A 26,942-nucleotide genomic window follows, 5' to 3' on the forward strand; every position below is an offset into this window, starting at 1 on the left:
TGTCTTCGATGCAAGCGTCCTTGACTCCATCCCGCAGCATGCTACCTGCCATCACCTCAGCACAAGCCTTGCCTGGTATGAGGTTGAAAAGGCCATCCGACAACTGAAGAACAACAAGGCCTCAGGAGCAGATGTAATCTCCGCCGAAGCACTAAAGCATGGCGGTGAAGCACTATTGGCACGAATCCATGCTCTCATTTCTCTTATTTAGGAGGAGATCATGCCAGGGGATCTCAGAGATGCCGTAATTGTGACCACCTTCAAGAAAGGTGACATCCGATTGCGGTAATTAGAGGAGTTTCCCTGCTGTCTGCCACAGGGAAAGTCATCGCAAGAATCCTCTTCAATCGCCTTCTCCCAATGGCTGAAGAGCTCCTCCCAGAGTCGCAATGCGGATTCCGCTCATGAAGGGGCACAATAAACATGATCTTCACTGCGCACCAAATTCAAGAGAAATGCAGGGAACAGCATCAACCTCTGTACATGGCCTTCTTTGATCTCATAAAGGCCTTCGACACTGTCAACCATGAGGAATTATGGAGTGTCCTCCTCAAATTAAGCTGCCCTTAAAAGTTTGTCACCATCCTCCGCCTGCTCCACGATGACATGCAAGCCGCGATCCTGACCAACGGATCCACGACAGACCCAATTCACGTATGGACCGGTGTCGAGCAAGGCTGTGTCATCGCACCAACGCTCTTCTCGATCTTCCTCACTGCAATGCTTCATCTCACCCTCAATAAGCTCCCCGCTGGAGTGGAGCTAATCTACAGAACAAACAGGAAATTGTTCAACCTCTGTCGCTTCCAGTCCAGATCCAAGATCGTCCCATCCTCTGTCATTGAATTACAGTATGCAGACGACGCTTGCGTTTGTGCACACTAGTTCGAACTCCAAACCATCGTCAACACCATCACCAAAGCGTACAAGAGTATGGGCCTTACACTAAACATCCGCAAGACAACCTGCCCCCGCCACACAGTACTACCCAATTATCAAAATCCATGACGAGGCCTTGGACAACAAGGACCTATTGTCAACAAGGGCATATATCGATGATGAAGTCCCAACACCGCTTTCAGTCACCTGAGGAAGAGAGTGTTTGAAGACCAGGACCTCAAACCTGGCACCAATCTCATGGTCTACAGAGCAGTAGTGCTACCCACCTATATGCTTCAGAGACATGGACTATGTATAGCAGGCACCTCAAAGCACTGGAGAAGTACGACCGACGTTACCTTCGCAAGATCCTGCAAATCCATTGGTGGGATAGGCGCACCAACGTCAATGTTCTCGCTCAGGCCAACATCCCCAGCATCGAAGCATTGACCACGCTCGATCAGTTCTGATGGACAGGCCACATCGTCCGCATACTAGACTTCCAAAACAAACGCTTTACTCAGAGCTCTGACATGACAAGCGAGTCCCAGGCAGGCAGAGGAAATGCTTCAAGGACACCCTCAAAGCCTCCTTGAAAAAGTGCAACATCCCCACCTGCACCTGGGAATCCCTGACCCAAGACCGTTCAAAGTGGAGGAGAAGCATCTGGAAAGGCTGCCGAACACCTGGAGTCTCTTTGCCGGGAGCAAGCGGAAGCCAAGTGCAAACAGCAGAAGGAGTGCACGACAACCCAAGCACCCCACATATCCGTCCCTTGAACCACTGTCTGCCCCACCTGTGACAGAGACTATAAGTTCCGCATTGGACTCATCAGTCACCTGAGAACTCATTAGTGCGGAAGCAAGTCATCCGAGGGACTGCCTAAGAAGGCTATGCTGGAAAACTTAAGACTCGAATTAGTTTTGTGCTTTAATCAAACTCAGTCTATCTGCACTTTGCTAGACTGAATACCAGTGCATTCCTTATCATTTAATAATTATGTCATGTTAAATTTTTTATATTTCCTATCAAGTAGTTTTATCAGTAGATTCATAAATTTAAATCTAAACAAACAAACAATGCGTATATGAGTAGTCTGGATCACCCACACTCTGACTTATGTAGCAAGGTTCTTGCCCTCATAACATATGATCAGGGTATATCACATCATTCAACACACGGTGCACTGGAGCACTAACACATTACACTACTTAATTTCTTAGTAAAAAGGCAAGTTTTTGAAGAATCTCACATGTGCATTTATGAAGGAGTATGTATGTTTCCCTAAGGTACAGTAAGAGTGCTTGATTAGATAGTACAGAGACATAAAAATAAGAGACTTGCATTTAAGTAATGCCTTATTGTATCTTTCAAAAACATCTCAAGTGCTTTACATGGAACTAACTACTGTTATGTCGGAATTACATGACACAAATAACAGAACGATAAGAGATTGCTCTCCAAACTATAACCAAATATATTGAGTGACATGCAGGCACTCTTGCATTTTGACTGTAATTTCATGTGATAAAATAACTTGGATGTTGGGAAGAGAGTAAGTGACCAAATACAAAGTTAAGGATATTCAAGAATAAATGGGTAAGTTCCAAAGTGTCACAGCAAACTATAAAATCCTAAAGATAATTTTATTAACATGCTCCTTAAAGTGAAGTTCAATGAAGGTGAATACTATTTGAAAGGCTAAAATTAGCTTTAAACAGGAAGGCAGGTTGTAAACGGGAAACAGATTTGCAAATGGACAAACACTAAATAGACATAAGGGAATATGTGCAGATCAAACTGTAAACAGCTGCTGATATAGATGTTAGATGTTAAGTGATGATCCTCTGAACTTACATCAGTGGATAGAGTAATATAATGCATTTTAAAATACAAGCATTATGGGATTGTCAAAGATTAACTGGTTGAATTCTACATCATTGTTATGAAGGTTTCACCCCCAAAAAAAATACATTCACTTCCATGCTGAGAGACTGGGGGCTGTAATTTGAGTGACAAATAACCTGCTCCTAAGTAAAAATGGAAAATATGAGCAACACATGGCACATCTATCAGCATTTAAAAAGATAGATTAACTAGTCCGAATAAAGATCGCTACCCAAAATGTTAACCTGTTTTTTCTACTTTCACATGTTGATGGCCGTGCTGTGTATATCTAGTTTTTACTATTTCATTTTTTCCCAAATTCTGATCCAATTATTCCACTCGCTATTCAACAGCTCAGAGACTCCTAAAAAGTTTATACTGTTTCCAAAGTAGCAACATATCTTTCTGTCTTTTTCCTCAATACTCTTTGCTCATGCTCAATGCAATCGCCATCTTCACAGAAAAGCCCACATTTCCAATGAACCCCAACTTAACCTTCTGGCTAAACTACTGTTGGATAGCGTGCCATACAACAATCTACCTTTATACCACTGGATTTCAGCAACAAAGAAAAACAACCAAACAACTTACATTTATATAGGGCCTATAATGTTTTTTTTAAGTCTCAAGGTGCTTCACAGAGTGTGAGGAAAATGGATGTTGAGTCAAAGAAGCAATTAGGAAGGGTGACCAAAAGCTTAGTCAGAGACAGGTTTGAAGGATGGTCTTTAAGGTGGAGGCAGAGGGTGTACGGGGGGGGGGGGGGGGGGGGGGGAAGAGGTCTTAAAGGAGGAGAGGTTTAGAAAATAAATTCCAGAGAATGAGATCAAGACAGCTGAAGGCACAGCCTTCAATGGTGGGGGAACAAGCCAGAGTCAGAGAGATGGAGGGTTTGGGGCTGAGATGTCAGGCTGAAAGAGGTTACAGAGATACAGAAGGTCAAGATCAGTGAAAGACTTGAGGCATTGGGGGACCAGCAACCAATGTAGGTCAGCAAAGATGAGAATGATGGGTGAGCAGAACTTGATGCAGGATAGGATACAGGAGTTTTGGGTGAACTGAAATTAAGCAATGCCTCGACTTTAAAATTCTCAAATTTATTTTCAAGTCCCTCCATGGCCTCACCCCTCCCTATCTCCTCCAGCCCCACAACCCCCGAGATGTCTGCGCTCCTATAATTCTGCCCTCTTGAGCATCCCTGATTATAATCACTCAACCATTGGTCGCCGTGCCTTCTGTTGCCTAGGCCCCAAGCTCTGGAACTCCCTCCCTAAACCTCTTTGCCTCGCTACCTCTCTTTCCTCCTTCAAGACACTCCTTAAAACATACCTCTTTGACCAAGCTTTTAGTCACCTGCGCTAATTTCTACTTATGCAGCTCGGTGTCAATTTGTTTTTAATCGTACAATACTCCTGTGAAGTGCCTTGGGACATTAAAGGCACTATGTAAATACAAGTTGCTGTTGTTAAAGTTGATGGAGGGTAGACGATGGCAAGGCAGCAAGACGAGCATTACAGCAATCGACTCTGGAGGTGACGAAGACAATTTCAACGATGGACGGGCTGAGGTGAGGTCTCTGATTTGTCACACTGCTTGTCTGACTTCCAGTATTAGATGAGCAGAAGTTTCCTCCAACTAATTATTGGGAAGACAGAAGCCTTTGTCTTCAGTCCACACCACAAACTCTGTTCCCGAGCCACCGACTCCATCCCTCCCCCGACAAATGTCTGAGACTGAACCTGACCATTTGTAATTTTGGCGTCGTATTTGACCTCGTGTTGAGCTTCCGACCACATATCCGCTCCATCACCAAGATCGCCGATTTCCATCTCCTTAACATTGTCCGACTCAGTCCCTATTTCAGCTTATCTGCTACTGAAACCCTCATGCGCGCCTTTGTTACCTCTAGACTTGACTATTCCAATGCTCGCCTGACCTGCATACCATCTTTCACAGTACATCATCCAAAACTCTGCTGTGCGTATCCTAACTCGCACCAAGTCCCATTCACCCATCACCATTGACTCCTGGCCTGGCAATGCCTCGATTTTAAAATTCTCATCACTCTTTTCAACTCCCTCTATGGCCTCACCCCTCCCCATCTCTTCAACCTCCTCCAGCCCAGATCGTGAGAGGTCGTGAGTTTGTGAGTTCCAAAAGGTCGAGAGGTCGGGAGTTCCAGGAGAGTCCGAGTTCGGGAGAGTCCGAGTTCCAGGGGAGTCCAGTTAGGGAGGTTGGTAAGTTTGGGGTAGGCTGCAGAGGTCAGTGATTCGGGAGGCCGCAGAGGTCGGTGACTTCGGGAGGCCGCAGAGGACGGCGAGTCGGGAAGCCCTGTGAGGTCAGCGAGTCGGTAGGCCCTGCGAGGTCGGCGAGTCATGAGTTCGAAGGCCTCGGAGGTCAGTGAGGTGAGTTGGTAAGTAGCTCTCTTTTCTCTATTGCTTTTTAAGTAGATTTTAAACTAGATAAGGCTAACTCAAGGGATGGCAGTGCAGCTCAGTCCCATGGAGTGCACATCCTGCAGCCTAGATAACCATGTGTGCAGGAGGTGTCTCCAGCTTCAACTGCTCAAGCTCCGCGTTTTGGAGCTGGAGCAGCAGGTGGAGTCAATACGATGCATCCGCGAGGCTGATAGCTACGTGGATAGCACGTTTCAGGAGGTGGTCACCCCGCAGCTTAAAGGCGTGCAGGTAGAGGGGAAATGGGTTACCACCAGACATAGTAAGTGTGCTCGGCAGGTAGCGCAGGAGCCCCGCCGTGAATCCATCTTGCTTTCAAACCGATATTCACTTCGGAGTATCGGTAAGGACGATGGTGCCTCTGGGGTGTGCAGCTAGAGCCAATTCCAAGGCACCACGGGTGGCTCAGTTGCACAGGGAGGAGGGACGAAGAATAAAAGAACCCTAGTGATAGGGGATTCTATAGTTAGGGGAACAGAATGGCGTTTCTGCGGCCATAGATGTGACTCCCAAATGGTTTTGTACCTCCCTGGTGCCAGGGTCAAGGATGTCACAGAGCGGACGCACGGCATCCTGGTGGGGGGGGGTGATAAACAGATAAAGGTCGTGGTCCATATTGGGACCAACGACATAGGTAAAATGAGGGATGAGGTCCTACAGGAAGAATTCAGGGAGCTAGGAAGAAAATTAAAAGGTAGGACCTCAAAGATCGTAATCTCCAGGTTACTACCAGTGCCACGTGCAAATTAGTATAAGAATAGAAGATTAGAGAGGATGAACACTTATATATTTAATCCCTTGCAACCTGTATTAGACTACCACCAGAGGGCCTATCTGTCAGAGTCCCAAGGGATCCCAGCATTCCTTGGGAGCACGGTATATAAGCAGGCCACCCATGAGGTACAGGGAGGAGGGACGAAGAATAAAAGAACCCTAGTGATAGGGGATTCTATAGTTAGGGGAACAGAATGGCGTTTCTGCGGCCATAGATGTGACTCCCAAATGGTAAAATATTAAAGGAGCTAAGGTCACACTTGCTCATTATACACAGTGCTCAGTTTCATCCTTTATTATGAACATATCAAACACATGGCAGGAAAGTTGGTGCAGGAGGGAGGGCTTTAAATTCTTGAGGCATTGGGACCGCTTCTGGGGGAGATGGGACCTGTACAAACCGGACGGGTTGCACCTCAACAGCGCCAAGACCAATATCCTCGCGAGGAGTTTTGCTAGTGCTGTTGGGGAGAGTTTAAACAAGCTTGGCAGGGGGATGGGAACCTGAGAACGAATTCAAAAGGAAAGGAAGTAAAACAGAAATTGGATAGCAAGAATCTAGAAAGCGAATTTGTAAGACAGAGGAAACAGGGCTTAATATGTAGTAAGCAAGGAGGTCTTCCTGTGCTGAATGGTATATATTTTAATGCAAGGAGTATAGCGTATAAGGCGGATGAGCTAAGAGCACAGGTAGACACTTGTGAATATATTATAGCCATTACAGAAACATGGCTGAAAGAGGGGCAGATCAATATTCCTGGCTACAGGAGTTTTAGACAAGACAGAGGGCCCAAGTTTCGAGCCGCGCCTAGAACGGCGCAGTCCCGACCTGGACGCCCGTTTTTCGCGCCACAAAGTGCGCCTAAAAAAAACTTCCAGATTCTCCAGCTCCCTGCAGGTCGTTTGCAGCTCGGCGCAGCGCAGCACGAGCTGTAGGGGGCGGAGCCAGGTCCCTGCGCTGAAAACAGTGCCGGGACCTCTGCACATGCGCGCTACAGTGGGCACACATGTGCAGTTGCTCCAGGCGCCCAAAACTGTGTGGGAGGGGCCGAAGCACGCAGCCCCTAGCCCTGGCTGAATGGCCTCACTGGGGCTGCGTGAATAAGGCTCCTCCCACGGCCAGCTCCTGCTTCCTCCCGACCCGACTCGACTCCCGCTTCCCGCTTCCCGCATCCCCCCGCCACCCCTGGACCGGACCCGACCTGACTCCCGCTCCCCCCACCCGCCCAGACCCGACTCCCGCTTCCCCCCCCGGACTGGACCCGACCTGACCTCCCTCTCTCTCCCTCCCTCCCCCCGACCTGAACTGAACTGACCTCCCTCCCACTACCCCCCCGACCCGCGCTCCCCCCGACCCGACCCAACGCCACCTACCTGTAAATCTGGTGCTGGGGACGGGCCCTGCCCGAAGTCTCGGGCCCGGCCCGTTCAGCCTCCCTCCCCCTTCTCCTTTCCCCTCCCTCCCCCTTCTCCTTTCTCCCTCCTCCCCCTTCTCCTTTCTCCCCCCCTTCACCTTCCCCCCCCATCCCTCCCTCTGCTCACCCCCTCTCTCCCTCTACCACACTCCTCCCCCTCCCCCTCCCCCTCCCCTCGCTGTCAGAAACACTGACACTGACAGACAGAGAATGAGAGACACACACAGACAGACAGAGAGATAGAGACACTGACAGAGACACACTGGGTGGGGGGGATCCCAGCACGCTGTTGGAGGGCTCCCGGTGCTGCAGTCGGTAAGTAGAATTTTTTTTATTTTTTTATTTTAAAAAAAAAATTATTTCTTATTAATTTTTTTTGATTGATTTATTGGTTGATTTATTGATGTTTTTATAATTTATTATTGATGATGGCTCTTTATTTGTAAAACTGAAGTGTTTAATGTTTGTAAACTTCCCTTTAAACCCCCCCCCCCATTCCCTACGCCTGATTTGTAGCCTGATTTGTAACCTACGCCTGATTTTCTAAAGTGTCGACAAGGTTTTTTCGAGCGTACAAAAATCTTCACTTACTCCATTCTAAGTTAGTTTGGAGTAAGTTTTCACTGACGAAACTTTGAAAACAGGCGTAAGTGGCCGGACACGCCCCCTTTTGAAAAAAAAATTCTGTTCCAAAGTGAAACTGTTCTAACTGACTAGAACTGGAGCAAACTAAATGGCGAGAATTCTGATTTCTAAGATACTCCGTTCTACACCAGTTGCTCCTAAAAATCAGGAGCAAATCATGTCGAAACTTGGGGCCATAGAGCGGGGTAAAAAGAGGGCGGGGTTGCAGCACTGATTAAAGAAACTATTACAGCGGTGAGGTGGGATGATATGTTAGAGGGATCATCAAATGAGGCCATATGGGTCGAATTGAAAAATAAAAAAGGGGCAATCACACTGCAGGGCATGTATTATAGACCCCCAAACAGTGGGAGGGAGATAGAGGAGCAAATATGTAGGCAAATTGCTGTGAAGTCTAAAAACCATAGGGTAGTAATAGTAGGGGATATTGATTGGAACAAATTTAGTGTGAAGGATATAGAGGGTGCGGAATTCTTGAAATGCATTCAAGAGAACTTTTTTAGTAGCAAGTCCAACACGAGGCGGGGTGGTCTTGGATTTAGTTTTGGGGAATGAAGCTGGGCAGGTTGAAGGGGTATTAGTGGGAGAGCACTTGGGTGCCAGTGACCATAATTCAGTCAGATTCAAGTTGGTTATGGATAATGACAAGAATAGGCCTGGAATAAAAGTTCCGAATTGGGGAAAAGCTAATTTTGCTAAGTTAAGGAGTGATTTGGTCATATTGGACTGGAAACAGCTACTTGTGGGTATATCAGTGTCAGAACAGTGGGAGGCATTCAAGGAGGCGATCCGGAAGGCTCAGAGCAAACATGTGCCCTGAAAGAAAAAGGCTGAGAAAAATAATTTGAGAGTCCCCTGGATGTCTAGGGACTTACAGGGGAGGATTAAGAAAAAAAGGAATGCTTATATCATATACCAACGGCTAAATACGATAGAATCTTTAGAGGAATATAGAATGTTAAGAGGCAAAATTAAAAAGGATATTAGGAATGCTAAGAGAGAGCACGAGTAATTCTTGGCCAGTAAAATTAAGGAAACCCTAAGATGCTCGATAAGTATATTAAGAGTAAGAGGGTAACTAAAGAAAGGGTAGGGCCTATTAGAGACCATGAGGGTAATCTTTTTATGGAGGCGGAAGATGTTGGTAGGGTTCTTAACGAATACTTTGCATCTGTTTTCACAAAGGAGTAATGCAGATACTGCTATTGAGGAGGAGTGTGATATTCTGGCTGAAATAAATATAGTGAGAAAGGAAGTTAGGGGGTTTAGCAGCTTTGAAAGTAGGTAAGTCCCTCGGCCCGGATGAAATACATTCCAGGCTGTTGAGCGAAGTAAAAGAGGAAATAGCAGAGGCCTTGACCATCATTTTCCAGTCCTCTTTGGATCTGGGCATGGTGCCGGAGAATTGGAGGATTGCTAATGTAGTATCCTTGTTTAAGAAGGGAGAAAGGGATAGGCCAAGTAATTACAGGCCTGTCAGCCTAACTTCAGTGGTGGGAAAATTATTGGAAAAAATCCTGAAAGACAGGATAAATCTGCATTTGGAAAGGCAAGGATTAATTAGGACAGTCAGCACAGAATTGTTAAGGGAAGATCATGTTTGACTAACCTGATTGAATTTTTTGAGGAGGTAACGAAGAGGGTTGATGAGGGTAATGCGTACGATGTAGTATATATGGACTTTAGCAAGACTTTTGATAAAGTCCCACATGGTCATGAAGATTAAAGCCCATGGGATACAGAGCAAAGTGACAAGTTGGATCCAAAATTGGCTTGGAGGTAGGAAGCAAAGGGTAATGATCGATGGATGTTTTTGTGACGAGAAGAATGGTTCCAGTGGGGTTCCGCAGGGCTCAGTACTGGGTCCCTTGCTTTTTGTGGTATATATCGAAGATTTAGATTTGAATATAGGGAGTATGATTAAGAAGTTTGCAGACGACACTAAAATTGGTTGTGTGTTTGATAATGAAGAAGAAAGTCATGGGCTGCAGGAGGATATCAATCTACTGGTCAGGTGGGCAGAGCAGTGGCAAATGGAATTTAATTCAGAGAAGTGTGAGGTGATGCACTTTGGAAGGGCTAATAAGGAAAGGGTATACACATTAAGCGGTAGGCCACTTAATAGTGTAGAGGAACAAAGGGACCTTGGAGTGCTTGTCCACAGATCCCTGAAAGTAGCAGGCCAGGTGGATAAGGTGGTTAAGAAGGCATATGGAATGCTTGCCTTTATTGGTCGAGGCATAGAAAAGAAGAGCAGGGAGGTTATGCTTAAATTGTATAACACTTTGGTTAGGCCACAGCTGGGGTACTGCGTGCAGTTCTGGTCGCCGTATTATAGGAAGGATGTGATTGCACAAGACAGGGTGCAAAGGAGATTTACTAGGATGCTGTCTGGAATGGAGAATCTTAGTTATGAGGACAGATTGGATAAGCTGGGTTTGTTCTCATTGGAATAGAGGAGGTTGAGAGGAGACCTCATCGAAGTGTACAAAATATTGAGGGGTCTGGACATAGTGGATAGTAAGGGTCTATTTCCATTGGTGAAGGGGTCTATTACGAGGGGACATAGTTTTAAGGTGGTTGGTGGAAGGTTTAGAGGGGATTTGAGGGGGGGGGGGCTTCTTTACGCAGAGAGTTGTAGGGACCTGGAACTCACTGCCTGGAAGAGTGGTGGATGCCCTCACCACTTTTAAGAGATGGTTGGATGGGCACTTAAAGTGCAGTAACCTGCAGGGTTACGGACCTAGAGCTGGTAATTGGGATTAGACTGGATGACCTTTTGTTGGACGGTGCAGATATAATGGTAAGTACTGTAGGGAATAGAATATGGCCAGGGTGATCTCCTGGACAAGTGGCGATCGCCTGGATGGATTGGAAAGGAATTTTTCCAGACTTTTTCTCCCTAAATTAGCCTGGATTTTTATCTGGTTTTGCCTCTCCCAGGAGATCACATGGCTCCGGTTGGGGTGGAGTGTAGATATTTTTAGTATAAGGGGTGTCGCAGTTGTGTGAGGCGGACTGGTTGGGCTGGGTGCCCTTTGCCTTTCCGTCATTGTTCATAGGTTTATATGTAACCTTTAGGGCTGCTGACCAAGGGCTGTGCAGCTCTTTGTCGGCCGGCGCGGACATGATGGAGGGGTCTAATACGAGGGGACATAGTTTTAAGGTGTGTGGTGGAAGGTTTAGCGGGGATTTGAGGGGAGGGGCTTCTTTACGCAGAGAGTTGTGGGGATCTGGAAGTCGCTGCCTGGAAGAGAAGTGGATGCAGAAACCCTCACCACTTTTAAGAGATGGTTGGATGGGCACTTAAAGTGCAGTAACCTGCAGGGTTACGGACCTAGAGCTGGTAATTGGGATTAGACTGGATGACCTTTTGTTGCGCTGTAAACTTCTATATTTCTATCTCTGCGCCCCTCCAATTTTGGCCTCTTGCACATCCCCAACTCCTTTTGCCCCACCATTGGTGGCTATGTCTTCAGCTGCCTCTGCCCCAAGCTCTGGAATTCCCTCCCTAAACATCTCCGCCTCTTTACCTCTCGCTCCTTAAATCCTACCTCTGACCAAGCTTGCGGCCATTTGTCCTAATACCTGTACCTCTTTATTTGGCTCGATATCAAATTTTATTTGATAATCACTCGTGTGAAGCATCTTGGGACATTTTACTACGCTAAAGGTGCTATATAAATGCAAGTTGTTGTTGGTGGTGGATGCAGAATGTTATGGAGATGAAAGTACGCAGTCTTTGTGATGGAGAGGATATTGGAAATTCAGCTCAGGATCAAAGAGTGAAAAGTAGAGCTTTCCTTACCCACTGCAGGTATTTGTTCCGTTCCCTTCATATATAATGAATATGCATAAACTTTACATTAGATATAAAAAGCAACAACTGCAAATCCTCAAACTCTGAAGTAAAAATGCATAAATAAACATGTGTTGTCCCATCTCTATAGGCTGCAGGTATTTATGAGAGCCAGAAATTGAAATGTTAATGATTTGACTAATTTACATCTTTATTTACCAAATACCTTAGCAACAGTAGTTACGTTACTATCTGTAATATGTTGTGCTTAAAAACAATTTAAATTCTATAATGTTATTCAGAACCTCCCTCCAAATGTGCCTTTTTTTGCAAATTGCGAAAATTCAAAAAAAACATAAATAAAAGAAATTCAACTGCTGCAAGCATTTAAAATATATTATAAAATATAAATAAACACTTAACAATCCAAAATTTCAAAATGCAAAGTTCATTCAAATAAATAATACATTGAATAGAGCAAGTGTTTTTTCTTCCTCCAGCAGAATTACCAAAGAAAAAAAGTTGAGCTATGCTTTACTTTGTTTTAATATTTTATACCCTCAAAAACTAGTTATTGTTACTGCTTCTAAAAGTGCTTTCTCTGTGAGCTTGGTCCTGAGTAGTTTGTCACAAACATACACAAGTATAGGAGAGGCAGGGTTTACAAATAGCATATCCTGGCAAGCTCCAATAGCAGCTACTCTTGCTGACAGTTGTAAAAGAAATTCTGCGATTTGTAGCCTGTGGCTTTGCATCTCTTCAGCTGACAGCAACAGCTCTGGGAAGCCGCATCAACTCAAGTCTCAGGTTTTTGAATTGTATAATTATCTGACAAAAACTGTCAAATCAATTCTTAAATTATTAATTTTTTTATTAAACTTTACAATTGTTGTGCAGTGTCTTCTAATAACGTACGGTTAAACATCAATACAAGGTTTGCAAACAATGGCCAGGCCAGGCAAGGACGAAACATAACGCAACTGTAATTTTCACCAAAGTGTTCATTTATGAGCTGCTGACCCAACAATCTTACAGCTGCTTAACTACCACAGGGCTTTTACAGTGGTGTGTGAGGGGGGGAGGGCATGGGTTCATCACCAGGCTGATTGTCCTCCGAGGTCCTCGTCCTCCTCCTCCCCTCTCTCTTGGCATCTGGCAATTGTTGTCCTCTCCTTATGCAACATGCCACAATTAACTCAGCGACCTGCTCAGGGTGGTATTGTAGGTTGCCTCCTGAGTGGTCCAGGCATCTTAAGCGTTGCTTCAGAACTCCAATTGTCCTTTTGACTATATTACGTGTGGCTATATGGCTTTCGTTGTAGTGCTTCTCGGCTTCTGTCTGGGGCTTACGCAGGAGGGTCATGAGCCAGCTGGCAAGGCCATATCCTTTATCCCCCAATATCCAACCGTGACCTTGTGGCTGACTCTTAAACAGGCCAGAGACAGTGCTCTCACGCAAGATGTGCGCATCATGGATACTCCCTGGAAAATTTGCATTTATTGCCATGATTATTTGCTTGTGGTTGATGAGTTGCACATTCAGGGAGTGGAATCCCTTTCGGTTCCCAAACACCTCTGCATCTTGCAAAGATGCTCACAGGGCGATGTGTGTACAGTCTATTGCTCCCCGTACCTTGGGGATTGCTCCCTGTACCTTTACTATTCTCGAGAACCCCAAAGCCCTCTCACTCTGTGCCTCCCTAGTCATAGGGAAGTTTATAAAGTCCATCCTGCATGCCTAAAGGGCTTCAGTCACCTTTCGAATGCAGCAATGTGTGGCGTGCTGAGAGATGCAGCAAATGTCGCCAGCTGAAGCCTGAAAGGAGCCCAATACATAGAAGGAAAGTGCCGCAGTGACCTTAACCTCAATGGGCAGTGCGATCCTGATGGTGCTGGTAGACTGCAGATCTCCCTTAATTAGCTGGCATATCTCACTGATAACCTCCTTTTGGAAGTGCAGCCTTTTAACGCACATGTTATTGGACAAGTCCAGGTCTGATCGCTTATCCCTATAAAAACGTTGGGTGTAAGGTCTCCTCCTCCTCAGCAGTCTGCTGCCTCTTTGATTGGGAATGCTCTTCAACGAACCTTCTCCCATCTCTATTCTGCAGCATGTGATTAGTCATCAATACTGGTTGAGAAATTACAGGCGCTAATCTGTCTTCAAATATTCTTAAATTGTCCTCAACAAATACAATATAAACTCAAAATTGACCACATTGTGATTAAATGATTGGCAAGATTCACAATGCAGAATTCTCAGACAGAGAACCAGGAAGTGAAGAAGTTCCTTTCGTTCTGATTTTTAAAAAATGTCACAGAGAGCAAAACAAAGATTGGGCTCTCACATGGGGAAAAGGTAAGCCTGAAATAAATCATAAAATCAGATAAATTTACAGCATGGAAGGAGGCCATTTCGGTCCATCGTGTCTGTGTCAGACGACAAAGAGCTATCCAGCCTAATCCCACTTTTCAGCTCTTGGTCCGTAGCCTTGTCGGTTACGGCACTTCAAGTGCACATCCAAATACTTTTTAAATGTGGTGAGGGTTTCTGTCTCTACCCTTTCAGGCAGTGTGTTCCAGACCCCCACCACCCTATGGATGAAAACATTTCTTCTCAAATCCTCTCTAAACCTCATACCAATTAAATTTACTTTAAATCTATGCCCCCTGGTTGTTGACACCTCTGCTAAGGGAGATAGGTCCTTGCTATCCACGTTATCTAGGCCCCTCATAATTTTATACACCTCAATAAGGTCTAACCTCAGCCTCCTCTGCTCCAAAGAAAACAACCCCAGCCTATCCAATCTTTCCTCATAGCTAAAATTCTCCAGTGCAGGCAACATCCTCGTAAATCGCCTCTGCACCCTCTCTAGTGCAATCACAGCTTTCCTGTAATGTGGTGATGCAGTACTCTACCTGTGGCCTAATTAGTGTTATAACTTTAAACAAACTTGTAAAAAATATAATTTTTTTTAAGTTTTGTAAAAAGTTACATTTTTATTATAATGGAGAAATTTGACACTCCACTAAATTAAAATTAGTTTTTCAGGCGGTAACATTTGTTTAGCAGTCAATACTAACTTTTAATGGGATATTTAACAGCTATATTACCACGAAAAAGCTGAAGTTTTCGTCATTTTCACTGATTGCCGGCTATGGAGTGAGGGGGGGGGTGTCCCACAGCACAGCCTGTGTTACAGCAACTTCAGGATTTCCACGTTAGGATGCACATGTGCTAATTCCTGAAGTTGTGGTCAGTTTCAAAGGGGTAATAATATGAACGCTGTTCATTCGCTGTAATTACACACCACAAATTCCGGTCCAATGTCAGATACAGAAAGGAAAATGGTGCTGTCATTGTGCAGCACGTATTTAATTAGTATACAACTGAAACAACACGCGAATGAATGTTTAAGACAAAATGCTCCTGGCCAGCCCAGACAAAACTCTGATAACCGCATGAATTTGTGGGATCTGTTGGCCGAGCCTAGTTTGAAAACCTGCGCAATATATTTTTCCATGTGTACAGCTGGTAAAAAAAAAATAATTTAGATTGATTCTGGAAGGTTCTCTTGTGGTTGTTGATTTAAAAAAAAACGATTATACCAATACTTAGGAATGAAATTTGCAGAACAGACATTGTCCAAATTTTCATGATTTACAGTCCAGTCACAACCAAAATTGAAATTTAGAGCTTGGGTTTATTGCTGCTAACCTGTTTATCACACCAACAAGACTAAAACACTCAGCTTGCTATTTTAGATAAAACAGTTTACTGAGTTTATTTGACAATGAGTGAAAGCTGAAACTGAATCCCACGGGAGAAGTACATTATCTACAGTATAATGAAAAGCAGATGGCAGTGAGATCCGTGGCCTGCAGTAGGCTCTCAGTATCTGCAGGTCAGTGCTTACGTGCTCCTAGCTTTAATGTCAATCATTTTTAAAGCACTGAGTTCAGCTACATATTTACAACAGATATTTTTCCACACTACATCCTGGATTTAGGGGTGGTTGAAGGGTTGCATAAATCACAGAAAGGGACAATTTTTACAATACCCATGCCCTCAAGACACAAATCCAACTTACTGCTTTTGCATGTTTTACTTAATGTCTGCTCTTATATTAACTATGAAGTATCACTATTAACTATGACAAAATGCCCTTAGCTACAATTTAATACACCATTATAAATTGATTACCCACTACCTGTACTGTATATATTTACAGAAAAAGTTTTCTGCTTGCATATTTAGTTGAGATTTTGATTTGAAAAATTGCGGAAACTTGCTCATTTGGCACAGCAATAATTAAGTGGTGCCAACTACTCTTCGACCAGTAATTGAGTATCAGCACTACAGTCAGAGTGGAGTTTGTGGGAAATCCAGTAGCGCTATTGGGCAACTGACCATTTCAGTGCATTATTGTCCACGATATATAATATAAATATATATATAGTCCTATGTCATTGCTCACATTGAGTCAGAGATTTTATAAGCACAACATTGAAGACAGCCTGGGACCTCAGAAGATGGTCCACTGCTGAGAAAGGGTCACAGGGTCTCGCAGTACATTGAGGGGGAACTGGGCTCCTAGGGTCTAGGAGCATTACAGGGAAAGATTCCATGAGTAATGGTTCGGTACCAGGATCTTGGATCATTGGGAAAGGCATTCTGGGTGAAGGGAACAATAGAAGGGGAGAAGCGGGGCAGGCGGGGGGCGGCATTCAGAGTCTGGAAGCACTGGAAGGGCAATCTGAGGGTTGATGAGCACTGGAAGGGAAAATCAGAAGCAATGAGGAAGTCATGTATAGTGGTTTTTGAGAGCTACTGGGGTCTAATGGCAAGGGAAGCCATGAGATTGAGCGTCAAACTGGCCTTGGTCCCTTTCGGACTGTCCCCCTTCCCCAGGATTTGGCCTGTTGGCTTCCTCTCCCAATTTGCTCCTTTTGTGTGGCCCCACCACTCTTCTCATCATCAGTCGGTTCCGGCATGTAGGTTTCTGCCCTAAATCATTCTGTTTGCTGATTTATATAACCCTAAATAAGCATAAATCTCTAATGAATAAAAATTACTTCATAAAACACTTAAAATGTTCAGCATTTCCAGATTCTAAGCTTTTAATACAAAATAATTACTTTCAACCTCTAAAAATGGTTTAAAATGAAAAACAAAATACAGTACTGCAAATGCTGGAAATCTGAAACAAAAAAAGAAACTGTTGAAAACACTCAACAAGTTACTCAGCATCTGTAAAAATGTTGACATTTCAGGAATAATCCTTCATCCGAACTGGAAGATATTACAGACGAACAGCTTATATGAAGGAATAGAACGAGTTGGTTGGGGTGGGGGGGATGCACACAGAAGAAAAGAATACAAATGAGCTGTAAAGTGCATAGATAGAGAAGTGGAGAGGATTAAGTGACATGAATGATACGAGCACAAGACAGCAGAAGGCACAATGAGAAAAAGAGAGAGGAATAAAAGGCATAGCTGAAACCTAGAGAAAGTGTGAATAGCTAAAGAAGGTTTGCAAAGGTGGAAAAGGGGAGCACTGAAACATGGCGAAGCAAAGCAGGCGCCAGTGGCCCAAGTGTCTGGTGGAAGAAAAAGGCAGATCGACACCAGAGTGCAGACCATCCTGCTGGCTGCATTTCAATGGAGGAATCCCCTTCCCAAGCACCAACCTGCTCCTTCCTCAATCACTGGAAGTGCTCGTACACCCATCCTTTACCAGTACCTACTGTCAGGGAGAAAGTGTGAGCTGCAGTTAAGGTTTGAAGTTGTTAAGTCAATATGAAGGCCAGACGTGCCTAAAAGATAAGCTGTTGTTCCTCAAGCTAACGTTGACCTTCACTGGAGGTCACCAAGGTCAGAGTAGGAGTGCGAAGGAGAGTTAAAATGACAAGTGACAGGGTGCTCAGGGTCACACTTGCAGACAGAATGGAAGTGCAGAACAATGCGATCATCCAATCTACGATAGGTCTCCCCAATATAGAGGAGACTGCATCTTGAGCAACAACTAGGTTGGAAGATGTACAAGTAAATTGCTGTCTCTCCCAGGAGTGTTTGGGGCCCCGGATAGTGGTGTGGCAGGAGGTGAATGGGCGACTGCTCATGCTCGCAACTGTGCTTGGACGGGAAGATGCCAGAGAAGTAGGTTAGGTTTTGGGGGTGATGGCAGAGTGGAATAGGTTGTCACGGAAGGAAAAGTGCCTTTGGAATGCTTAAAGAGGAGACTTACTTCATGGAAGGGGTGAGGTGGGAGAGGACGAGGAGAGGGAGGGCGGGAGGGAGGGGAGGTGACATGGGGGGAGGGAGGAAGGGGAGGGAATGAGGGGAGGGAGGGGGCAAGGAGAGGGAGGGAAGGAGGAAGGGGACAAGGAGAGGGAGGGAAGGAGGGGGGGGACAAGGAGAGGGAGGGAGGGAGGGAGGGGACAAGGAGAGGGAGGGAGGGAGGGAGAGAGAAGAGGGAAGGGACGAGGAGAGGGAGGGAGGGGACGAGGAGGGAGGGAGGGAGGCGAGGGGATGTGGGGGGAGGGAGGGGAGGGGACGTGGGGGGAGGGAGGGGAGGGTGGGGAGGGGACGTGGGAAGAGAGGGAGGGGGAGAGGAGGTGGGAAAATAAGGGAAGGGAGGGGACGTGGATGGAGGGGAGGGGACATGGAGGGAGGGAGGGGAAGGGACGAGGGGGGAGGGGAGGAGAGAGGATGGGGAGGGGAAGGGACGTGGAGGGAGGGAGGGGAGGGGACGTGGAGGGAGGGAGGGGAGGGGACGTGGAATGAGGGGAGGGGACGTGGAGGGAGGGGAGGGGAGGGGACGTGGAGGGAGGGGAGGGGAGGGGACGTGGAGGGAGGGGAGGGGAGGGGACGTGGAGGGAGGGGAGGGGACGGGACGTGGAGGGAGGGGAGGGGACGTGGAGGGAGGGGAGGGGACGTGGAGGGAGGGGAGGGGACGTGGAGGGAGGGGAGGGGACGTGGAGGGAGGGGAGGGGACGTGGAGGGAGGGGAGGGGACGTGGAGGGAGGGGAGGGGACGTGGAGGGAGGGGAGGGGACGTGGAGGGAGGGGAGGGGACGTGGAGGGAGGGGAGGGGACGTGGAGGGAGGGGAGGGGACGTGGAGGGAGGGGAGGGGACGTGGAGGGAGGGGAGGGGACGTGGAGGGAGGGGAGGGGACGTGGAGGGAGGGGAGGGGACGTGGAGGGAGGGGAGGGGACGTGGAGGGAGGGGAGGGGACGTGGAGGGAGGGGAGGGGACGTGGAGGGAGGGGAGGGGACGTGGAGGGAAGGGAGGGGAGGGGACGTGGATAGAGGGAGGGGAGGGGAGGGGAGGGAGAGGGGAGGGAGAGAGGGAGGAGCTGGAGGGAGGAGCTGGAGGGAGGTAGGGGACTTGGAGGGAGGTGGATGGGACAGGGAGGGAGGTAGGGGACTTGGAGGGAGGTGGATGGGACAGGGAGGGAGGGGAGGGGGAGGGATGGGGAGGGGACTTGGAGGGAGGGAGAGGGAGGGAGGGAGAGGGAGGGAGGGAGGGGATGGGATGTGGAGGGAGGGAGGGAGGGAGGTGGCAGGACATGGAGGGAGAGAGGGAGGGGCTGGAGGGAGGGAGGGGAGGGGGCGGGATGGGGAGGGGACTTGGAGGGAGGGAGAGGAAGGGAGGGGATGGGATGTGGAGGGAGGGAGGTGGCAGGACATGGAGGGAGAGAGGAAACGGGAGGGAGGGTGAGGGAGAGAGGGAACGGGAGGGAGGGTGAGGGAGAGGGGACCGGGGAGGGAGAGGGGGCTGGGGTGGGTGGGAGGAGGTCGGGGAAGCAGGAAGGAAAAGGGGGGGGGGGGGGGGAAGGAGAAAGGAAAAGGGGGGAGGGAGGAAGACAATGGGGGGGGGTTGAGGAAGGAAGGAAATGGGGGAGGAGAGTAGGGGTGGTGGGGGAGGGAGGGGGTGGTGGAGGAAGTGAGGGAGGTGATGGGGAGGGACAGGATGGAGTGAGGGGATGGGGATTTTCCACAATATTTAGCTGCATTCACAACTTTTTCAAGTGACAAGTGATGACCATCTCAAACAGGAGAAGGCCCAGACACATTCTCTTGACCAATGACCACCATCAACATCCTGGGTATCACCAATGACTGGAAGGGAACGGGATCAGCCATATCAACATCATGGCAGAGGTTAGGTACTCTACTATGAGCGACTCTCCTGATCCCTCAAAGTCTCGCCACCTTCGCAAAGGCTCAAAGTCTGCTGTAATGTTTGCCATTCACCTGCATGGGTGCAGTTCCAACAGCACTCGAGCAGCTTGAAGCCATCCAAAGCAGAGCAGTTTGCTTGGTTCACCCCCATGCCACTGGACTGGATATCCAACCTTCCACCAGCAGTGCACTGTGGCTGCAGTATGTATGATCGACAGACAGCATCTTCCTTCCCCTGTGACCACCATCATCGAGGAGGACAAGCAGCAATGTTGTGGGAATACCATCGCCTCCAAATCAAACACCAACTTATCGCCACTCTTTTATTGTCATTGGATCAATATTCTGGAATTCCCTACCCAATAGCATTGCATCACAAGGATTGCAAGGAGTAGAAGGAGAAGGCCCACCACCTTCTCAGGAGGATGGGCAATAAATGTAGCTTTATTCATCACCCACAGCTCAAATGCAAATAAAAAAAATAAAAACTGTGTCATTCAAAATCAAAAATATCACTAACACTGCATAGCATATAATAAATACACAATTTAACTTGTATATTAGCAGTGCCACAGATTTACAATGATTGAAGTTGTTACAGTGTCCACTGATTCACTGTGCAATGCTGTGAGAGATCAACGTGTACATTATAAAAAGTTTAATTCTATATTTGTTCTTTCACATTGGGTGTAATTGATGAGCTCTATGTATTTTGATTATCTACAGCACATCTTTAGGGTTGTGTGTTTTTCATGAAGTGCATGTTTTCCACAAGTTTCTTAAGTTCTTAGAGGTCAGGGGAGCCTATCCCATATGGAAAACTCAACGCAAATCATCAGAAAGCCTTTGCAGAACTTAAAACATGTGTTCAATATACAACTTTAAAATTCAAACACCTTAAACTGCATAAATTTTTAATTTAATCAGAGGCATTACCCTTTCCTTTCAGGAGACAAATGTGATACAGATTTTTTTTTAAAACTCATTCACAGACACGCCAACATTTACGGCCCATCTCTAATTGCTCTTGAGAAGGTGGTGGTGAGCTGCCTTCTTGAATACAACTGAGTGGCTTACTGGGGCCATTTCCGAGGGCAGTTAAGAGTCAAACACATTGCTGTGAGTTTGGAGTCACATATAGGCCTTGACCAGGTAAGGACGGCAGATTTCGTTCCCTTAAGGACATTAGTGAAACAGGTGGGTTTTTATGACAATCTGGTAGTTTCATGGTCACCATTACTGATACTAGCTCTTTTTTTACTCCAGATTTATTTAATTGAATTTAAATTCTCCAACTGCGGTGGTGGGATTTGAACTCCTGTCTGCAGTCCATTTGTCCAGGCCTCTGGATTACTAGTCCAGTAACATAACCACTATGCTACCGTACCCAGGATAAATTAATTAATGTTAAGAAAAGTATTACAATGAATACTTTGATCTTCAACAACAATGAAAGAAGCATGCTTTAAATTGTGTTGGTATTCACGCAAAGCCATTAGACGAAAACAATGTATAAATATCTTATTTTAAATGTATGAGAATAAATGTTAATTTCTGAGAAGATGTCATGCAGAGCTGGCGCCACCATGTGGTATCACAATCAACGCATGTGAAAAGTAAAGCAGTGAAACTTACAACAACTTGCATTTAAATAGCCTCAGCAAGGCAACTTTATACAGTGCAGTCAAGGACTCCACACAATTTAAATCAGCAGGTCAATAATCACAAAGTTCCATGAAGATAAATCCCATGAGCCTCCGGTGCGACTTCACACTGGATGGCCTGATGGCTTAGGATCTTAGAATTTGTGTGCAAAACTCAAAATTAAAATACACTGTACTTATTCAGCTTCTTCCATTCAGCAGCTTGCGAGGGTCCTCCTTCTGCATCAATCTCACTGTCTCTTGATGGTTATTGCATGGGGATAAGCTTCAAAAGGGAGTTATATGTGGCCTTTACGGCTAAAGGGGTCATAGAAACATAGAAATTAGGTGCAGGAGTAGACCATTCAGCCTTTTGAGCCTGCACCACCATTCAATAAGATCATGGCTGATCATTCCCTCAGTACCCCTTTCCTGCTTTCTCTCCATACCCCTTGATCCCTTTAGCCGTAAGGGCCATATCTAACTCCCTCTTGAATATATCCAATGAACTGGCATCAACAACTCTCTGTGGCAAGGAATTCCACAGGTTAACAACTCTCTGAGTGAAGAAGTTTCTCCTCCTCTCAATCCTAAATGGCCGACCCCTTATCCTAAGACTGTGTCCCCTGGTTCTGGACTTCCCCAAAATCAGGAACAATCTACCCGCATCTAACCTGTCCAGTCCTGTCAGAATCTTGTATGTTTCTATGAGATCCCCACTCATCCTTCTAAATTCCAATGTATGAAGGCCCACTTGATCCAGTAGCACCTCATGTGTCAGTCCGGCCATCCCGGGAATCAGTCTGGTGAACCTTCGCTGCACTCCCTCAATAGCAAGAACGTCCTTCCTCAGATTAGGAGATCAAAATGAACGCAATATTCCAGGTGAGGCCTCGCTGAGCCCTGTACAACTGCAGTAAGACCTCCCTGCTCATATACTCAAATACCCTAGCTATGAAGGCCAAGATACCATTTGCCTTCTTCACCGCCTGTTGCACCTGTGTGCCAACTTTCAATGACTGATGAACCATGACACCCAGGTCTCGTTGCACCTCCCCTTTTCCTAATCTGCCACCATTCAGATAATATTCTGTCTTTGTGTTTTTGCCCCCAAAGTGGATAGCCTCACATTTATCCACATTATACTGCATCTGTCATGCATTTGCCCACTCACCTAACCTGTCTAAGTCACCCTGCAACATCTTAGCTTCCTCCTCACAGCTCACACCGCCACCCAGTTTAGTTTCATCTGCAAACTTGGAGATATTACACTCAATTCCTTCATCCAAATCATTGATGTATATTGTAAAGAGCTGGGGTCCCAGCACTGAACCCTGCGGCACTCCACTAGTCACTGCCTGCCATTCTGAAAAGGACCCGTTTATCCTAACTCTCTGCTTCCTGTCTGCCAACCAGTTCTCTATCCACGTCAGTACATTACCCCCAATACCATGTGCTTTGATTTTGCACACCAATCTCTTGTGTGGGACCTAAGTTGGGTGGCAGTGTGAGCTGCGAGGAGGATGCTATTAGGCTGCAGAGTGACTTGGATAGGTTAGGTGAGTGGGCAAATGCATGGCAGATGAAGTATAATGTGGATAAATGTGAGGTTATCCACTTTGGTGGTAAAAACAGAGACAGACTATTTTCTAAATGGTGACAGATTAGGAAAAGGGAAGGTGCAACGAGACCTGGGTGTCATGGTACATCAGTCATTGAGGTTGGCATGCAGGTACAGCAGGCGGTTAAGAAAGCAAATGGCATGTTGGCCTTCATAGCAAGGGGATTTGAGTACAGGGGCAGGGAGGTGTTGCTACAGTTGTACAGGGCCTTGGTGAGGCCACACCTGGAGTATTGTGTACAGTTTTGGTCTCCTAACTTGAGGAAGGACATTCTTGCTATTGAGGGAGTGCAGCGAAGATTCACCAGACTGATTCCCGGGATGGTGGGACTGACCTATCAAGAAAGACTGGATCAACTGGGCTTGTATTCACTGGAGTTCAGAAGAATGAGAGGGGACCTCATGGAAACGTTTAAAATTCTGACGGGTTTAGACAGGTTAGATGCAGGAAGAATGTTCCCAATGTTGGGGAAGTCCAGAACCAGGGGTCACAGTCTGAGGATAAGGGGTAAGCCATTTAGGACCGAGATGAGGAGAAACTTCTTCACCCAGAGAGTGGTGAACCTGTGGAATTCTCTACCACAGAAAGTAGTTGAGGCCAATTCACTAAATATATTCAAAAGGGAGTTAGATGAAGTCCTTACTACTCGGGGGATCAAGGGTTATGGCGAGAAAGCAGGAAGGGGGTACTGAAGTTTCATGTTCAGCCATGAACTCATTGAATGGCGGTGCAGGCTAGAAGGGCTGACTGACCTGCTCCTGCACCTATTTTCTATGTTTCTATAAGCTCAGTCTCACAATAATGGGCTCTGATCGTGTTCATTCCTTCAGAAAGAGATGTTGAGTAGAAACTTTGAGAAGAGTGGGCAAGGCACAGAAACAGGAATGAAGAAAAAGCTGCCAAGGAGGAAGAGAGATAAAGATGTCAGGTGAGAAAACAATGCAGGAGAAACAGGGGAAGCTAACAGACAGCAAGGACTGGCCAGGATCCATCTAACATGGTTGAAAATTAATATACTGTTCTTTTTTCTATCCAGATCTTTTTATTTGACAGCTGCACCACTAACCAGGCAAACACAGTAAGTTAATCTACAATCTCCATAACAATCTGGAAAGCATTAACTTGGAATTTTACATGTTAGTACAGACAAGTAGTAGTAATAGGAATTTTTTGTTAAAGTTCTGCCAGAGAACATTGAGAGAACTAAACAGGCTTCACTCCAACTATGTGCATAATAGTTCTGTTAATGAAAAATGCCAGTGTCCACCAACATGATATGGAAATTTAGAGTTAACCACACTGTGAATAAACGTTTGCTATTCCGAAACTATTGTTTAAGGTCGTTTGTCTATAAATATGCAAAAGCAATCTAACGGAAAGCTTACTATGCTCTGAAAAGTAGAGGGTACTCGTGTAAAATCTAGCATCAAAATTACAAACAGAGACACAGCTTAATTATCCACTCATTATCACTCGTGCGAATGCTTCCAATGAAAGGGTAATCGTAACATTGGCTGTAAATTTCGGCCTCTCCAGGTGAGTACAATGTGCACATGCACCCAAAGAGGCCTCGCAAGTTCCGGGTATTAGGCAAGCCTCCGACTGCAATTTAAGGGTCAATATGTAGTCTTCCCATGCGTCTGCATTAGGTGCGTGCGCATGCACTGCGCATGCGCCTAAACCCGGCACTTGCAATCAGTCAAAATTTCTTTTGACAGATCGTACGATTGCGACAGTAAAGGGTCTCCGCGGGCGGAGATTTGGGCTATTTGTCCAAATCCTGCCCAGCGAATGTCCTTAAAACTCTTACACCTGGGCCTGTTTTTACCAACTTAAGAGTTTTAAAAGATAGGAAAATAAATGTGATGACTAATTTTTAATTTTTATATTAAAAACCCTGTACATTAAGTTCAGTTTATTTTTAACACTATAAACCTCCATACAAACGGAGCACCCATTACTTTCAATGAGAAAATACCTAATTTCGATTGGTGGTCCGGCCCACACGATCTCAGGATGCGCTTACGAAGTGTTCATTCCTCCAGGACTACCAGGTATCTTCGGAATTTGTTTTGTGATCGGAGGCATCTGCCCACAGGAAGCCTCCGACCGCAATTTCTGGGCCAATAAAGTTTTTGTTATGTATGTAAACTTGTATATACCTTGTACAGCCACCAGAGTGCTCATTCCCTGGAGTCCCAAGGGATCCCACAATCCTTTGGGAACACAGGTACTTAAGGAGGCCTCACAGGCTGGAGAGGCACTTTGGAGACCTGCAATAAAAAACTAAGGTCACACTTTACTTTGAGCTCACAGTATCCAGTCAGACTCTTTATTCATGTATGACAGTTTTTCCATGCTTCCTCCCAAAAGATTAGTGTTATCAAAATAAGCAATGGTTTCGTAAGACATACGTGAAATAGAAACTCATAAAAATTCAATTAAAAAAATACAATTATAATAAACTCAAAAGCTCAAGCAATTTCTCTTCATCAAGAAAATCTGAAAGAATTAAGAATTCCACTCCAAATGAACAATATACCTTGTAGTTCATACTGCAGTGCCATTGTAATGCAACTCATAACATATAAAGTTTACTGCACATTACAGGGAAATATTAATGTGTAAATTATAATGATATATGAAAGGATAAATATAGTTTACTGAAAAACTTCCCAAAAATTCCAAGTGGCTTAGTAAAGTGATGAGATCAAGAATCACTTTACAATTTTTGTATTGGACAATTAGTCAGTATATTCAGATATCAACTTGTAATGAAAAAAAATGTACCTGAGGCTGAGGCAAAGCAACCTGGGATATGTGGTGACCAGATTGTGCTGTAAATGACACTTTCATGGCCACGGAACGTAGAAATTGAATCTTTTATCATTGGATCCCACTATGAGAAACAAAAGTACTGATCAAACTTCTCTACAGATAAAGCTACACCCAAGATAAATGTACACATAAAATAAATACAATCGGTCAGGTTGTCTGTGGGGCTGTTCACAAGCCACTCTTTTTTTTTTTAAATGCATTCGTTCATGAGATTTGGGCTTCGCTGGCAAGGTTGACATTTATTGCCCATCCCTAAGTGCCCTTGAGAAAGTGGTGGTGAGTCGTTGTCTTGAACCGCTGCAGTCTGTGTGATGAAGCTACTCCCACAGTGCTGACTTTGTCGTAGCAGTTTTGGTACAACTGAGTGGGTTGTTCGGCCATTTCAAAGGGCAGTTAAGAGTCAACCACATCACTGTGGGTCTGGAGTCACATATAGGCCAGACCAGGTGAAGACAGCATGATTCTTTCCCTGAAGGACATTAGTGAACCAGTTGAGTTTTTACGACAATCCGGTAGTTTCATGGTCACCAGCTTTTTTTAATTACAGATTTACTTAATTGAATTTAAATTTGCTAAGCTGCCATGGTGGGATTTGAACTTATGTTGCTAGATTATTAGTCCAGGCCACTGGATTACAAGTCAAGTAACATAACCACTATTCTACCATACTCAACGTGGTCACAGTTCAAATGATAGGCCTCCATTTGGTGTATTAAATTTGTTTGTTTTCAGACCATTTTGAGAAGAGCATAGGGTCATTGGGTTCAATTTTCTCCAGTTATATGCACCTTTCTTTG

At 45.6% G+C, this 26,942-nt stretch overlaps 1 protein-coding gene across 4 annotated transcripts in view; it reads right to left on the bottom strand.

Moving 5' to 3' along the window:
* pex7 (peroxisomal biogenesis factor 7) overlaps window positions 1–26,942 on the bottom strand; it is a 248,511-nt gene that overhangs the window by 182,673 nt on the left and 38,896 nt on the right. For all 4 annotated transcript variants that reach the window (XR_011593887.1, XM_070885466.1, XM_070885465.1 and 1 more), the window contains one exon: window positions 26,098–26,206. Coding sequence is in view for 3 of the 4 variants with exons in the window: in XM_070885466.1 (XP_070741567.1) it covers window positions 26,098–26,206 (109 nt within the window). In the remaining variant the exon portion in view is untranslated. The remainder of the gene's footprint in view (window positions 1–26,097; window positions 26,207–26,942) is intronic.

The sequence above is a fragment of the Pristiophorus japonicus genome, chromosome 7, assembly GCF_044704955.1.
Source record: "Pristiophorus japonicus isolate sPriJap1 chromosome 7, sPriJap1.hap1, whole genome shotgun sequence".
Taxonomy (NCBI): Eukaryota; Metazoa; Chordata; class Chondrichthyes; family Pristiophoridae; genus Pristiophorus; species Pristiophorus japonicus.